At 45.3% G+C, this 17,053-nt stretch overlaps 1 protein-coding gene across 3 annotated transcripts in view; it reads right to left on the bottom strand.

Moving 5' to 3' along the window:
* LOC133351767 (FERM domain-containing protein 4A-like) overlaps positions 1-17,053 on the bottom strand; it is a 231,774-nt gene that overhangs the window by 70,594 nt on the left and 144,127 nt on the right. For all 3 annotated transcript variants that reach the window (XM_061567259.1, XM_061567261.1, XM_061567260.1), the window contains exon 7: positions 14,493-14,515. In XM_061567259.1, the coding sequence (XP_061423243.1) occupies positions 14,493-14,515 (23 nt within the window). The remainder of the gene's footprint in view (positions 1-14,492; positions 14,516-17,053) is intronic.

Genomic DNA, 17,053 nt, shown 5'->3' with positions numbered 1-17,053 from the left:
ATCGAGCAAGGTCACGAGAAGGCCGGGGGGGGGGGGGGAGAGACGACGGACTGGAAGGAATCCCGAAGCCCAGCAGTGCGAGGGCAGAAGCAGAAAGAGAAGCGTGAAAGAGAAGAGTGGATTTTACCCTTTCTGGCAATTAAACAGGAGGTGGTGTTTAGATCCATAAGACAGGGTTTTTTTGTTGGGTTAGATCGCGTAAATATAGGTGTCGATAAACCCGCCACCACCAGACGCAGCCAATTAGTAAGGTTTGTCACGTTAACAGGACACCCTGTTCTATGTTATGGATATTGTTCGCGAAAGTCCACGTGTTATAAAGGTGTTAAGATGTTCATAGACACCTTTTGCAAGGCATCAAGTCTGTGCATTAACCACACGCAGTGCTTGTGGTGAGCATGCCTACAAACTTGCTCTGGTAGTACATGCATTGTTTTTTAAACTGATCGGCCTACACCTATTTGGTGTTTGAACATGTTACCACCAGTTCTTATTTGACATACTTTGATCCTGGAGAAAAGGTCCTATGATAAAGAGAAGTGTTTTTGACCGAGCAGTGTCGCGGTTGAACTCAGTGTGGATGAGATGAAAGAGTCGGTACGGTAGTTTGAGCCTTATCCTTAAACTTAAAATCTGAACCTCTTTCAGACGACGTTCTCCCCATTGCCACGAGTGCATTTGGGTTCGTCCATAAATGACGTCACGCGATTTTGGACGATTTTTGACCCCCCCCCCCCCTCGTCACACGGCGTCACAAAAAGTCAGACCCCCCCTCAAATATGACGTCACAAAGCTCTGCCCCCCCCCCCCCAAAAATAAAACATGCTTCAAGTCGCTTTAAACTATTGTCATTGTAGTGCGTATTTAATGTGGCGCTGCACTCTGATGTTGTAGGAAAAAACATTTATTAAAAGTATATTTAATTAAGTAGAACGTGTTGTCTATATTTATTTAAAGTTGCGCATTTTGATGTGACGTCACATTTCTCAAACCCCCCCCCAGCGTCACACATCGTCACAAAAGTCTGACCCCCCCCCCACCAGGTGCGTGACGTCATTTATGGACGGCCCTTTATTGCTGAATGGGTTGAGACGATCGACTGACAGATGACTTTTTCCTCAGCAACACCGACTTAAAAACGTGTCTGCGAGTCTCACTGGGGCACACAGGTGGTGTTTGACTTTTGGGGCCCTCTGCAGAAAGCAACCGTGTGACGGCCCAAGTCACCGCATTACTTTGCATTGTATTCACATAAGTGATGTACGTGGGACTTCGTATGTACGTGTGCATGTAGGGACTTCTTTCGCACCGTACGTAGCCAACTGTGTCAATCGTCGTAGGTGCGGGACCAAAGCTCCTGCACGATTCATTCTGGAGTAACATTACGGGAAGGCAAAAGGGAGTGCATGCACAATCCTATGTTGTCATTTACTTCTGTGCTACCCACCGTCGCAAATCCTAGCCGATCACCGTGGCAAAGTTTGGTTAAAAAAAACTCCACGACCCATTCAGAAGTGGGGTGACACTAGGGCTGTGATGTCCATTCAAATGTATTCCATAAATCTCTAAATAACTATATTTCCACATTTTGTACAGCATATAATAACTAATTGAATCATCATATGAATTTGAATCCGACGCTCACTACACGTGCATTGCATAATGTGTGTGACGATCAATAATGTAAAATTATGAAAATCGCATGCTCATGTAACATTTAGGCTCACGGAGTGAATCAAACTGTACAAAACACATTAAAAAATTAGTAATAACACGAACAAAATGTAGGGAAAAGAATAAAAAAAGATATTTTCTTAAATTTAATCGCGGCCCTCAATTTATACAAATCATCAAATCGCTCGAGTGGTTAAATCGTTCCCATTTTCGTTCCACCGTGGCGAGATGTTAACTACCTCGCCTGGTATACAAGATGTCGTGCATTCGATCCCAACTCTGACGTCTGCTGCTGTGTATTTGTAGTTTGTTTGCTCTCACCTCAATTTATACAAATCATCAAATCGCCCGAGTGGTTAAATCGTTTCCATTCTCGTTCCACTGTGGCGAGATGTTAACTACCTCGCCCGCTATACAAGATGTCGTGCATTCGATCCCAACTCCGACGTCTGCTGCTGTGTATTTGGAGTTTGTTTGCTCTCATCGTGGTCATGAATTTTTCCCCGGGTCCTCCGGTTTTTCCCTCCCCATTCAGACACCTTCGTTTAGATTATTTGGCTGCGATAAACTTCGACATGGTAAGCCACTTTCATTGAGCTATTTGTGGCCAGGTCGCTCCTGAAAAACGGCCGCCCAAGCTCAGCGAGCCCTTTCTGGTCAAATTAAAGTTTTAAAAGATTAGTTTACAGTTTAGTTAAAACAGACATGGGCCCTTTATCAAGAAATGAATTGCCCGCACAATCGACAGCTACACCACACCGCTGTTCCACACGAGTATGCCAAAGGAACAAACATTGCACACGGTTTTTTTGTGCGTATTTTGCAAAGTGTTTCAGGTGTACACTGTCTTGTGTTCATGATGCAATGTAGAGATTACTGCTACAGACACAAAATAAACGTCGATCATTAACACTGCCTTATAACAGAAACATATAATAAGGGCCTAAAACTGTCTACTCTCAGAAGTGTCATTGCTGATTAGTGTAGATTTCTCTGTTAAAATGTAGTGATAATGCTGAATGATTATTTATGCGTGTGCTTGTGCACCACTTCAAATTCAGTCCCTTCATGTTTTTATTTATTACCATCGACATTCCTCAAGGACCCACCGTGCAAGATTCACCTCGCTTTTAATGGTGTGATAAATTGGTGATCTACGGCATGACGCTAACACTTCCCCGCGTGTCGAATGTGGGAGCCCCCCCCCCTCCTCTTAAGCTGCGAGGCTCCCTGTGGTGGGGCAGCAACACCTCTGCGCGCTGGTGTCACACAGGAAGACGCTCAACAGCCCTGTGTCCATCCGGCACCCCCCCCCCCAATCGGGACACGCGCACGCACGTATGAACAGAACTCACATCGCATACAGCTATGCCTTTATTTCCATTTCACGTAAATCCCTTTTGACAAATGCGTTTTCTGAAGGTCCACTCCGTCTCCCCCTCTTTCTCGCTCGCACAGCCGTTTAATCGCTCACTCGCATGCACCTATCCGTGCAGCCATTCAATCTCTCGATTGCTCCTCACATTTTTCCTCACTCAAATATTTAACCATCCATGCACCCATCCATCCGCCTGCTTGCTCACTCACTAGGTTTTTTTTTTCTTGCTCATGTTCATTCTCTCAGAGTTCGTATACACTCATTCTCGGGCTCTCTGTGTCACTCTCTCATTCATTCTTTCCCTCCCTCATTTAATTTAATTCTCTGCTGCTAGGCCACACAGTGGTAGCACAGCAGGATACTTATTTCAAGGACCCTTTTATGGAGTTGTTTCTCACTGCTGCTACGACGCAATTATTTGGTCATGAATAGGGCCAAAAGAATCCAGCAGAGGCACATAATTACTTAAGAAAATTTAGTTTTGGAGTAACTGAGAGAAGGAAAAAAAAGGCAACACGTTGCTTTACACATTTACCTGAATTAAAATCTGCCAAAGAACCCACTTTCAACTCCAAAAATGAACAAAATTTTATTAACTTGAGCTCGTCTCTCTGCCAAAATCTGTTGGCTCCTGCCCTGACACCATGCACAATTTGACGACGGCCAATTTTTGCAAAGAGGGTTACAAGATTATGAATGCCCGTTAGTGACCGAGATAACTCTGTACACAATCTCCCAAAACAACAGCACACTGACATTCTGCAAGGTCCCTTCGTAGGGTTGCCAGCTGTCCTGTTTCCCCAGGATAATCCGTCCTTTTTGAGGTGTCTGTCCACGATATATTTAAGTCTTTCCAAGGACATCATGAGTCCTGGTTTTTGTCACTTGTGTAAAAGTACACGACTCAAGAAAATGAATGTACAGGAAGCTCTCCCTTATTTTATATTGTGAGATATTATTCCTCCCATGAAATGTCTAATGTTTTTGTATTTCAGAGGTGGCAACCCTATCCCAAGAGCATACTGGGTGACAGTATGAACTCTGAACCTGGGCCGACAAGGCAATTTCCCTTCAGGGCCAACATTTGAGCTTAATAATGCTCTTGTAAAAGTTAGCATTTTATAAGTTATATAAGAAATAAAAAAAGCTTCAAAAGTAGTTCATAATTATGAATGCAGTACTAGCAGCTTTAAAAGATTGTAAACAACCTAAATAAACATTTTTTCCCAAGAGATCGTGTGATTATTTACCTCAATTAAGATTGTCATTTGTAATTCAAGACTTCCCCCGAAGCCTTGGCCTATGTCTAGGATAACAGAAAGCATGCTCAGGGTCATGACCTCAGCGTTACGTTACCTGCCGCCTCGAAGCAGATAAATAACCTTTTTTATTGGAATGGTCCATGGCTGCAGGTCAGAGGTCAACTATCAAAGACAGAGTAGTATGCTGCCATCATCTTTTAAAACAATTAACAATGACCAGAAGGAAGCTTTCCATGATTTAGGCAGGACGTTTTTTTTCTGCCTTTCCTCTTATTAAAACTCACATTTTTTTTTATACCAAAAAGGGCTCTTAGTAAGTTTTTTCTCTCCAAATCTGACAGCACGAAAAGCCAATGCATCTCTTACAGCCTTCGAGATCACAGAGACGACAGCTTTACTGAGCAAAATCAATTTTTTTTGCAGTCACTTCCTTGAAACAATTTGATTTCTTTACTCCACCCCCCACCCAGCCGTTCACTAAGACCTTCATTGAAACGACACAAAGGGAATATTGTAAAAATATATATTTGGGTGCCACCGCAAGATTGTGGCAAGTGAGCCGTGAATAACCCGAGCCAAAAAAAAATTCCCCCCTTTTTAAAATACATTGCAAGAATTAAAGGATACTGTTATCACTAAACACTGCCTTATTAACAGTCGAGTACAGTATTATTCTGGGGTGAAACGGTTGCACCGTCTTGGGTGTACTGCACTAAGAAGCCAGCGGATTGGGGTTCAATCCCCCGCCATGGAAAACAAGTGGCAAATGCAGCTACAATTTTCAATATCATTTGGAGTAATATATCATCTAAATGCAACCGCATCCCAAGACACCATTGATTAAATATGCTCACTGTTTCTGTACTGAGAGAGGCAATACATAATGAGCAGGGGGAGGGGAAAGAGGCTGGACCTAAACCCTTTCCCGTTCTGAGACGTCTGCAAGTTGCAGGGTGGGTGTCCCGTTCACCGCCGAATCTCGGAACGCGCAACCAGTTACCGTTCATTTTATTTAGGGAGTCGTAGCGCCGCTGTTTTTAAAGACATCGTCACTCACCGCAAAGAATCGTAGCGGCACGACCACACTCTGTGATAGCTGGCGCCAAACTGCGCCACACACGCCCTCCCCCGCAGGGCCTTTTGCTTTAGATTCCGTTCCGATGACGATGTACACGTACGTCGTCAGAATGGTAAAGAATGGGAAAGGCTTAAACAGGGGCAGGGAGTCGACGGGACGGATGCCTGGAGAAAAGGAGTTGCAGACCAAGCGTGCAGTAGCATGGGCGACCTCTCTTGATCACATCTGAACTGGTCCTGGCTCCCACTTTTTGGTAAAGGATCGAGGCCTCCTCCATAGCCTTCCCATGCCATGTTGGTAAGCTGAATTGTTTGATCATACTTCACCATTCTGGTGAGTGCAGGTTTGATGAGGTGGGGGAAAGTACCCAGGACACGTTCAGACACCCCCCCCCCCCGCCATCAGCGACGTCAGCTTTGGCCGGGAATCAAACTCAAGTCAGCAGGTTCACAGTGCAGTGCGTTAACCACTCTGCCACCGCTCGTCCCAAAGTACTCTATGGTAATGTGATTGAGGTGAATAGAAAGCAGAAACAAGGTCACGCACAGCAGACTGTGACGTCACTGATAACGCTTATCTTTGGAATAACCTGACACACGGAGCTCGAGGAAGACGTACTGACTTGTATTTATTTACACTAAGTCAGTGTGAATACTCAGCCAGTCCACAATTTTTCCACCACCCTCCACCCTCCCCCCTTACCCCCTCCCCCCTATCCGTGTAGGTTTTTACGGCGAGATTTTTGCTCGATTCACTGAAGTTCCAACACACACTTTGCTCTCTAATGGAATTAGTAAAACTATTTTTTTTTATATATCTGGGCCAACTTTCCCTTAAAATGCCTACATGCCACGAGCAATAAACCAGGGTGGATTGAAATGGCCCCGACACACATCACAAAGTGTTTTTTTTTATAAACTACAATAATAATTATAATGCACAGCGAGGTATCAAACGCATTCAAGAAACATTTGGTTGAAGCGAGACATTTTAAAAATAAGTGTGAATTACACGAAAAAAAACCTAACAAAATAAAAACTAATGAAGTTTTTATAAATGTTTGCCTTTTCTTTGCTGTCTCGCGCGTCGGTCTGTGTTACAATTCATTTTTTTGTTGTTTTGACACCCTTGTCTTCGGAGGCCACCGACGGATATACGAACTTGATGCAGCGGCAAGAGGCATGTTTTTCTTTCAACACAAAAAAAAAACTCCACCGATAATGAAGCTGACAGTTCTCTACTGTGTTCCTTCCTCGAAGGTTCTTCCTGCAGTCTGCTGCAACGTGTCGCTAAAACATAAACATGAACTTTATAGTGTTCTGTCAAGGAATGCAAAAAAAATACTTTATAGAGGATGTAGCGTAGCAGAAATGTATTTAGTGCGTGCAGTTTACACGGTTTGTACGAGTATACGTGAGATTTTATACCGCACGCGGTAATAAATAATTTTGGCGCAGAATTAATAAAACTGTACTGAACTATTTATAATCCAGATATTAAACTGCTAATGCAATTCCATGCATTCCACTTATGAATTCAATACATAATTATAAGGCTTTAATTTGATTTATATGCATGCCTTGTTCAAAGATATATTACAAAGATCAAACAAATAAAATAACAGTAGACCCTCACTTGTGAAAACTGCTCATTTAGGAGCACATATTTTAAATTAATAAATATGTGTGTGTGGTACATTGTTCACTGTTCATCAAGTCATTCCATTAAGCCTTTAAAAACACAAATGATGTAAACTTTAAAATATAACGAAAAATAAAACCTATTAAAAAAGCGAGAATATGAATGCCATATACATTAAATTATACAAATACGGGGGGGGGGGGGGGAACGGTGGTACAAGGGTTAGTGCATGGTGCTAGAAACTTTGTTAATCGAGTTTGATTCTAGACCATGACTATAAATAATCAGTGGCGAGCGGTGACTGAACCTGGCCTGGGCACTTTCCCACTTCCCCAAACCTACACTGATGAGTGTGGTGAAGTATGGTCAAATACATCCCCATGACCAACACGATTTGGGAAGGCCTTCATAAAGTCAAGGGCTGTAAATATGCAGCAATAATCTTCGCAGCGGCTTCTGGCTAACCATCGAACAAAGACGGTCACCGCATCGCTCGCTTTCAGATGCGCTTCTGCGGCCGTCTGGAATGCTATATTCTTAGGTTTTTTAGGTAAAGTCACGTAGGTAAAAAATTGAAATTAATAAAAGTAAAATAAAATAAAAATCACGACTGTTTCGGAGGCAACACAAGCTTCCGTCTTCAGGTGGAACCGTCACAGCCACGACAGCTGTATCAAGTAAATGAGAGATTACAAGAGCTACCACTCCGTATATATAATGGTTGGAGAGGGGAAGGGCCAAGTATATATACGGAGTGGTAGCTCTTGTAATCTCTCATTTACTTGATACAGCTGTCGTGGCTGTGACGATTCCACCTGAAGACGGAAGCTTGTGTTGCCTCCGAAACATCGTGATTTTTATTTTATTTTACTTTTATTAATTTTAATTTTTTACCTACGTGACTTTACCTAAAAAACCTAAGAATATGAATCAAGGCAGTCACGAAAGCTTCAAATCTAGAATCTGGAATGCTCTTCCTTCCGATATTGGGAAGCCACCGGAGGTATCCACTTTTACATGTCCACTGAAAACTAATTTCTTTAAAACTGCTTTTTGTGTGGTGAGTTTGTTGTCCTTCCACCGCACCTCCGATTAGCACGGTTGGCTGAGTATGGTGTGAAAGAAGTTCAACATACGCATGTACATTGTCAAACAAGAAAAAAAACACCGTGTGAAATTGCCAAAAGCATAAACCTCCCCAAGCATTGTTCCTTACCGCATTGCTCTCAATGCCTGTTTAAGTATGACCTCACACCCCGGCACCCACCCAACACCATCTGCTTGACCCTCACACGATCTCCGTTCGTTGCACCTGTTGCTGAGAGCGAGATCTCAAGCGATGAGTAACGAAAAAAACTGGAAGTGCGAAAGCCAGTGAATCCATGGGAATTCTTATCATTTTGGAGATGCTAAGCAAAGTTCATTGCGGTTAATACTGCAGGTGCATTAACCCAACAAAAATGCGCCGCCATCTGCTGTCACTGTGGACGTTCGAGATCTCCGAACGAGACCGGGGCCGCGTGCGCTGGAGTCACGACGGTCCTCAGTTGCCGAATAAAAAAAAGAAACTCGCAAACTTTCCTACAGTAATTGTTTAACACCGCATAGCAACCACGGCCCTCGACAGTGAAACGCTACTGCTATATGAATCATACAGCAACTTCGCGACAAGTTCTCGCGCCGCAGGATGTGACGCCAATACCATACGTCCAACTGTGACGATTTGATTTGACTCGCATTTTTCGCCGCTCCTCAATACCTCCGCTCTTCCACTCTCGCCGCGCTGCGCGGACGTGTTCTGACCCAGAACGCGGGTTGACACACAATACGCTCAGATTTACTAGCGTACGAGAAAATGGTTCTGCAAATGCGGGACGTTCACAATGGTGTGGGGTGCTTCCCCACCCCCCTCCCCACTTTTCAATGCTTGAGGCCACACGTGGGACATGGTGCCTTCTGAGTCAAGAATCAAGTTATTCTTGGCCTGGATTTTTTACTTCCTCCCATATAAAAGAGAATATCAAATAAATAAATGTATCCCCATTGGCGTGCTTTCCCAAGCAAGGCTTTTTTTGCTCCAGAGGGAAACTGCAGGATATTTTGGTGCTCTGTATAAATTCCCATTAAAAAAAAAACATTTTTATTTTGCTTTCTGTCTGTGACAAACGACAAGATCTTTCAAGCAGTTTTCTCATGAAGAGAAAAAAACCAACACAAAACTCCGACCAAAAAAAAAAGGTGGGGATTTGAAACTTTTGTTGCTGCGTGTTCAGCACTCGACTCGTCTGGACAGCTTTGGAGAACTCTTATGGAAGTGTGGGGGGGGGGGGGTTTGTTTAAAGAGGCCGTCCGTTGACATTTTTCTTCTTGCTTTGCTCAAAATTGGACCACTGACCTATTTGTTATTACAGGCTACGAAAGGGGGTGTTTTTCTTTTCTCGTTAAATATGGGTGGGTATAAGTAGAGGCCGTTTTTAAGAAAAAAAATGTTGAATTAACCCAGTGGCAGCAGGAAGAGACATTGTGTGGCGGTGTTCAGACAGTAGGGACAATCCAGAGGTGGTATATCAAAGACGGTAGTAACCGCATCGCGCGCTTTCAGACACACTTCTGCGGCCATCTGGAACGCTCTTCCTCCCGATTTTATAAAGCCACTGGGGCTATGCACTTACAATTCCAGATTTAAAACTAATTTCTTTAGAACGTCTTCTTGGTTCTTTCGGTAAAGTCAAGTAGAAGGGAAATCGCAGCCAAAATACTCTTAAACGCATGTTTAAGAGTATTTTGGCTGCGATTTCATTCCGCACAATAAGCCACATCATTGGGCTATCATTTGTGGGCAGATCGCTTCTGAAACAGAGTTATGTAGCTCAGTGGGCCTCAGCCGGTAGAATAAAAGGAGGCAGCATTTTCAGGGATAGGCAGTGCCCTTGTTCCGAGCTCAAACATTTGCTCTGCCACCACTACTTGCACTTGCATGCAAGATCATTGTGTTGCAAGGGGACCATTTTGAGTAAGATAAAATACATGCCCAACTTCGTCTACACTTACAACGTCTGGTGACCCAGCAACATTTGTTTAACAAGCCTGACTCTACTGATGAGGCTCGAAAGGACAAAACAGGCGCAGAGTTTGCTGGCTGAAACAACATGCTGTTGAATAATATTGGTCTGGAAAGCCAATAGACCGATGGACTAAAACATTATTTTTATTTATACGCGCGACGACAGAATGGCGCACCCTTGGCACTGCGATCAGTGTGGGGGTAGGCACGAACGCAAAGCCCTTGGACAGATGATGCAGGAAGGCGTTGTGCACTTGTTGACGAAAAAGGAGGAAAGGATGCCGAACGTGCCAGCCACAAAGCTGCTCGCTGGACCAAAGCGGCTTCGCACAGATGGGACGGATTAATCCCGAGTGGAGTCGGTCCACTGGACCCACTGACACTATCACCAGCTGCCCTGCGCCCGCAGTCACTACAGGCAAGGAAATTGAAACGCCGACGCCAGAAAAACACCACGGGGTGCAATGATGCGGCAATCAACATCCATTCTTTATCTCATGATACGCGCATCGAATTGCAAAATTACGGGGGATTTTTTTTCCTCCGTTCAAATATGTTGTACATACTGCGATGAGTTGGTGCGACCCTTCCAGCTACTCAGTTGCCACTGCATTCACTACAATGTAAAAACTAAATTCGAATTCCTGAATCAAACCGTGCAGCTGAATTGTGACACTCAATTGAAGCTTGGGGAAGGGGAAGCATGATACCCATCTAAAAAACAAACCCATGAAATAACTACATATACATAAAATACATATAAGTAGATTTGAATAAGTACACCTAAATAAATTAAATATCAAGTGGCTAGTATTAATAGCTCGTAAACTGAATCAAATTAACTAAACAACATCGCACAAAGGTCACAGAGGTAATGACTATACAATTATTAAACAGTCAGTGGTACTTTGAGCACATTTAAAAAGAAAGGCCTCTTGTAAATGACAGCGACTACATGCTGAAGTGACGTCAGAACCGGTTCTTCTATGATAGGGTAGAAGGGCATTTAACCAAGCTTCACCGAGCCGACAATCACGGAAGGCATCCAGCCAATGTTTTTTTTTGTAATCCGTGCCATCTCTTGAAAGAGCCAAGAACATCTTCGTTTAACCGTGCGCCGTAATAGCTTTATTCTGCTTCGCCATGGCATTTTATGTGAAACCCGTGTTTATGTCACGGCATCGGATTTCATGGGAGAGGCGTTGTGATACAGAAGAGGGCCCCCCCCTATCCCCCTCCCCTCCCCCCCAAAAGAAAAAAATTCATGAGACTTTGAAATCCAACTTTATTGTTGGCGGCCCGTACGTTAATGTAATCCTAGCCTGAGCTCAATGCGAATGAGCACGTGCTAAGGCTTGAACTGACAATTATACAACTTGGGAGTCCACAAAGTTTAATGGTGATCTATGGAATCCACAACTGCCCCTTGTAGATTATGCCACCCCAATGCGCCGTTGACACATTGACCCAGAGGGTGGCAAAGTGTTCCCCTTATCTCCGCGCCATCCCTTCACCCATCAAACCCCACCGCTCTCTACTGACCAGCTGCCCTCTCCCCTCCCCTCGACTCGCTTGTCATTCACACCGAGCAAAAAAATATATACAATGGACATCATTTGTCCAGGAAAACCATCACACAAGACCACCTTTTTTTTCAGGAGCATCCTGGATTCGAGACGTTTGGCCAACTTTTATGAATCATTGTTTGAATTCACGTGGGAGGAAGCCAGAGTACTGTACAGTACTTGGAAAAAGCCCACAACACATTTGAGGGTGAACCACTCAAAGCTCCACGCAGATTCAGCAATCCGTTGCTGAATAGTGATTACCTGGCCACCCCACGGCCAAAGCATGCCACAAAACTGGCATCACCAGACAGGCTCGCGTTCAAGTACCGTGCCTGCTTCACTGTCGAAATGCGACGAGATCGGGCACATTTCATAACAATTTTTGATCGATATTGTACCTGCCGGGACTTTTGACTGCATCGTGAAATGTGTGTGTTTTTTTAAGTGCCCACGTTATTGAACCCGCTCCCCCCCCTACTTCTGTGTTGATGTCTCGCAATTACGACCATTGGGAGACATCTGTCGCCCGTAGGGGCAGTAGTGAAGCAGTGGTTGGCACGGCCCTGGTGCCCAAAGCAAATCGAACTGCGTGGGTTCCCAGCTTCCCCCTCTTCGTTGCCCGGCACCTAAGCCCCCTCCCGGCCCATGTGACCCGGTGCAATTGCACTGCCTGCACGCTCGCTAGCTATGCCACTGCCTGGAGGGCCCCGGTGAGGGCACAATAGTTCCCTTTTCTCAGCCGTGCTACCTGTTTAGCTCTGGGGGCCAATTCCACGAAAGGTCACGGCATTCAAAGGGGTTGAAATGTGCACCGTGACGTCAACTGCCTCTTCCACCAGGCTGGGGCAGGGGGGGGGGGGGGGCTGTAGTGTGAAAACACCACAGCAGGAGATTCCGAAACCAGCCGAGTTTAACTTCAACTTGCCGAACCTCAACGGATGAACACATTCCGGGCAACGGTCGTCTCATTGTCCCAGTGCCGTGTAAAATAACGTGGCCAAAAAGTCTTGGATGTGCGGAGATGGCGGAATAAAACACGGCCGTGTGCACGATACACGCAGCATATGCAAGGGCACAGTGGAGGCACCGATCCAATGGTCACAATTGTGCCTCTTTCTGCCTACGAATCACCTTTCGTGCTTCTTATTACGCTTATTGCGTTCGACTGCATGCAAACACGGAGGGGTTCGTTCCAGATAACCTACCCGACTGCGTAGGTTGTGGAAAGCTGCGGCAGGGAGTGGGGAGGGAGAGTGCAGGGAGGGGTGTTTGGGGGTACAGGACGGATGGGGCATACGGACAAGAAGGGAAGGCCACTGGGTTCGTAAGGACTACAGTTTTCCACCTTTGCTGGCTTTCCCAGACACATCCTTTTGTCGAGGTAGCTGTCCGGATCAGTCCAGATTTATGTCAGTCGCGTAACAGTGCATCGCTCGAGACAACGCATTCGCATGGAGTCCTCCCCTCTTTCTCGTTTTGTGAGATCTTATTCTTCCCGTGACGCGTCCACTCTTCTTGAATCACAGAGGTGGCAATCACAGTTGGGGAAACCCAAATCGGCTTTGGCCCGGCTAAGAATCGGATCGTTTCAGGTCCGGCACAAGCACGCCACCACGAAATATGGGTCGTGTACACGTGGGTGTGCAGTTGCTTGACACACACATTTGCGTGGTTTGGCTACGTACGGCGCGAAAGAAATACGTACACGTGAGCTGCGGCACATCAGAATGATGACGCTGGTCACACTGCAGCCATGCAGTCAAAACATCTCTCTCTAAACACAAAGCATAGCATGCGTGTGGTGTGCGTGTCGCTTCTGCAGTGTTGTCGCGAATGGTCCCAGCCACACCTATGTGTGCTTAGATTTGGGATGGCTCAGACCGTGGGGGATTGGGGAGCTCATTGTGAGACGACAACAACGAAAACCAGACACTGCAGGAAATGTTGATTGTGCCTCAGCAGGGAGACAAGGTAGGAGGACCCCCCCCCCCCGCCCCCCAAGCTCTCTCTACCACAGTCCAAGTAAATTCTCCCTCTGTTAGATAAACATTCCAAAACAAAATAAGGGAAGTCAAAGTCTTTCCCCAGCGGGATGAGAACATCCGCGGTGAAAACAACGGTTGATGGCATCTCGGAGGGTCAATCCGGCAGGTACATTTTCAAAATGAATGTGCGAGAAACAGAACGCTAAACAGTCCTGAGAAATTGGTAAAGGTGCAGCCCTGCAATATCTTGGTCAAGCCACTGTTGGTCGAACAGCCTCCACTAGTGGTAGGCAGAGAGAGCCCCATCTCTAAATGGTATTTGGCCTACTCTTCCCTACTTGCCAAATGTATTGGAGGCGGTGGAATTGCCCACACTTCACCCCACCGTACGCGGCATGCCAAACGACGTACTTTTCTCGCGTATGAAGGGTTAAAGGAAAGGTTTGTTACGTGTACAGTGACTTAAAACAATATCTGCGATCAGCACGGCCAGTTACGTAAGGTGCTAAAGAAGTTCAACGTCCGTACATGGACATACATCTCTGAGTTGCTTTATGAACACAGTAACCCCATCATGACAGACGCACTTCCCCCACCTCCTTCACCAACCTGCATTGGCCAGCCGAGTGAGGGATGGTCAGACATCTATGGTCGACACATTGCGAGGGGAGGCTTCCATCCAGCGGTGAACTGACATTATTATTGTTATTACCGATGGCCACACGATGCGAAGTATATGTTGCGGTGGTTGAGCAAATATGAAAACCCAGACACAAAACTTGCACAGCACACACAATGCGTAAAGATGGCAATGTCATTTTAAGCCAAAAATAGAGCCTTACCTCGTATAATCTCCATTGGCCTCCTGCAGGAGGGGGGGGGGGAAACAGAGAAACATTTTAAATGTCACGCTTTTCAAATCGCGGTTTATTATTTTATTTTCTGTTATTTTTCTAAAAACAACACGACGTTGTTTTTGTTTCATTTCTTGCGGTTGGTTTTCAAAATCACATCATTCTCGTGAACGCGGCAAAGAAGGGTTTATTTTTGTTATTCACTTTCGGAAGCCTGGCATTTAAAAGCCGCATTCTCAGACACGAGCCTCGGTGGGAAATAAGCGTAGGTGGCCGCGTTTTGTTTTAAACGCGACGTAAACTCAGCGCAGTACCTTTTCAAACGACTGCAGTATACGCGTGGGTCAGATGAAGTCCAGTAGGATTGTCGGGGCAGATATCAGTGTTTATAAACTCCTTCCCTCGACTGTTTAACCAGCACCCCCCTTCCCAATCCCGTGCCCAGTGCCAAACGCCTCATTGCTATTTACGTTGTGTTATTATTTCAACTTCAGTTTTTTTTTACGTGTAAAAAAACATTTATTTTAAGCTAAATCAAAACTATATTTTCCACACAACTGGTTGCAATACGGATAATTATACTCGGACTTGAATGACCAAATTGCCTATAGGATTGCAGCAGCATTGCGTTTCAACCATTATACCGCACTATACCGGGATATATTTGTTTTAGGGCGGGGTGGGGGGGTTCCCTAAAAATCGGAGGATCCTGGCTGCAGCCCCTAAAGCCCCAGCGTTCATCTGGCCACGAGTATCCATTGCATGAAGAAAATCTCTTTGCTGCCCCAGGACCTAAGGAATCAATGTTCCACAGCAACCACGTTCGCGGTCATGTGACGACCCCCCCCCCTTCCACCCAACTTGGTCCTGGGTATTCCGCGGAGAAAGGCACCGTTTGTGGGAGGGAGGGAAGGGAAGGAAGGTGCGTGGGTTTGGAATGAACGCGCAGGCGCGGCAAGTCCCTGCGGTTGAGCGGCGTGATGATGTCGAGCAATCGGTGCAGAACCAAGCAGTCGCGCACCTCAAATGGCCATCGCCTTAACCTTGCCGTGCCTACTTATTTCTTAAATCTCGGACGCTAAGCATAGCACCCCCCCCCCCACCTGCTGTCTAATGTAAAGTGGCCAGCAATGGAGAGAAATAATGATAGTACAAAGAATAAAATAGAAGTTGGTTATTGAATTAAGTGAGGTTATACGGAGCTTGGGAATTGAGGAAGACGGGATGGAGTTCTCCAAAGCCAGCGACAGAGACCACGGACGAATGTACAGCAGACAAAAACTGGTGCGTTACGTGAACTGAGAAGGGGGTTATAGGAATTTGAAAATATAGGAAATGGAAGGGGGGAGGGGGGGAGTTCCAAATTGAAGCAATGCTAAGAAAGCAGAGAGGAAGAAGATACAGTGGCTGAGCACAGTATGCTATTGATGAGTGAATTAGATCCCATTTGGCAGCATATCAAGGTAGAAAAATGAGAGGCATGGGTGCTCGTTTCAGCAATGCTGTTTGCGTGCCATGGGCATGCACGCACACGGGCTGATCCCATTTGTTCGTCAACCTTTCTCATGAAAGTGCACCACCTTGTTGTCTAGCTGATGTGTGCAGTGATTGTTATGCTCTGTGTGCATTTCCGTTGGTTGTCTGGATCACTGTGGACAAGTGGTTGTAAAAGCTGCCCACAATGTACGGCACACACGCATTCTTCACACGAAAACGCCTTACAAGTTGGTCGTTTTTTTCCCCCTCTACACTTAAAAAAAAACGTACAATTAAAAACCCACAAGTACGGCCAACAGCCGAAGTGGACCGTGGCAGACGACGGAATACTGAGGGCTCCTTTTTTGGATACATTTAAGCGAATACAATTTTCGTTCATTTTACAAATGTATTGATTTAATTTATATACATATTTCAAATTACCACATCCTGTTGCAAGCAAAGGACAGGTTGGCGGAGCTCCAACGCAATTACAATTCGACTTTGCCACACCTGACCGACCAGAAAACAGGGCTCAATGTAAATCACCAGGACGGAAACCCAAAAGTTACCTTCAATAAGTATAACCCGTAAAAACAAAGTTTTTCACTATAAATCCTTTATATGCGTGGCAGCGAACTTAATATAAAGGATTTAAAAATATATTCGCCTGTGGAGGACGCGGGGATCGATCCCGCGACCTTTGGCATGGGAAGCGAGGGCGCTACCAACTGCGCTACTCCGCCACGGCCTGTGGAGGGGTTACGCTCTGGGCTCTTATACTGTGACGTTCAGCCAAAGCGATAAATGAGTTCTATTTGAATATATGTAAAATAATTTTTTTTTGCCTAAAAAGTGTCAAATTTTGGGAATTTTTTTTCACGAACATTAATTGTCTGGCACAACGAGTCTGTGTGGAAAATGTCAGCTCGATTGGATCACGGGAAGTGGGTTAAAAAACGACCGAAAGATTTGCACGGTCGTAAGCAAGCAAGCAAGCACGCAAGCAAGCAAGCACGCAAGCAAGCGAACTTAATATAAAGGATTTAAAAAGGTCTCCAATGGAAAAGCAG

Source organism: Lethenteron reissneri, chromosome 38, assembly GCF_015708825.2.
Source record: "Lethenteron reissneri isolate LAM-NWPU_2019-01 chromosome 38, ASM1570882v1, whole genome shotgun sequence".
Taxonomy (NCBI): domain Eukaryota; kingdom Metazoa; phylum Chordata; class Hyperoartia; order Petromyzontiformes; family Petromyzontidae; genus Lethenteron; species Lethenteron reissneri.
Note: the sequence above shows the minus strand (reverse complement) of the source record. Positions and strands in the feature narration are given on the sequence as shown.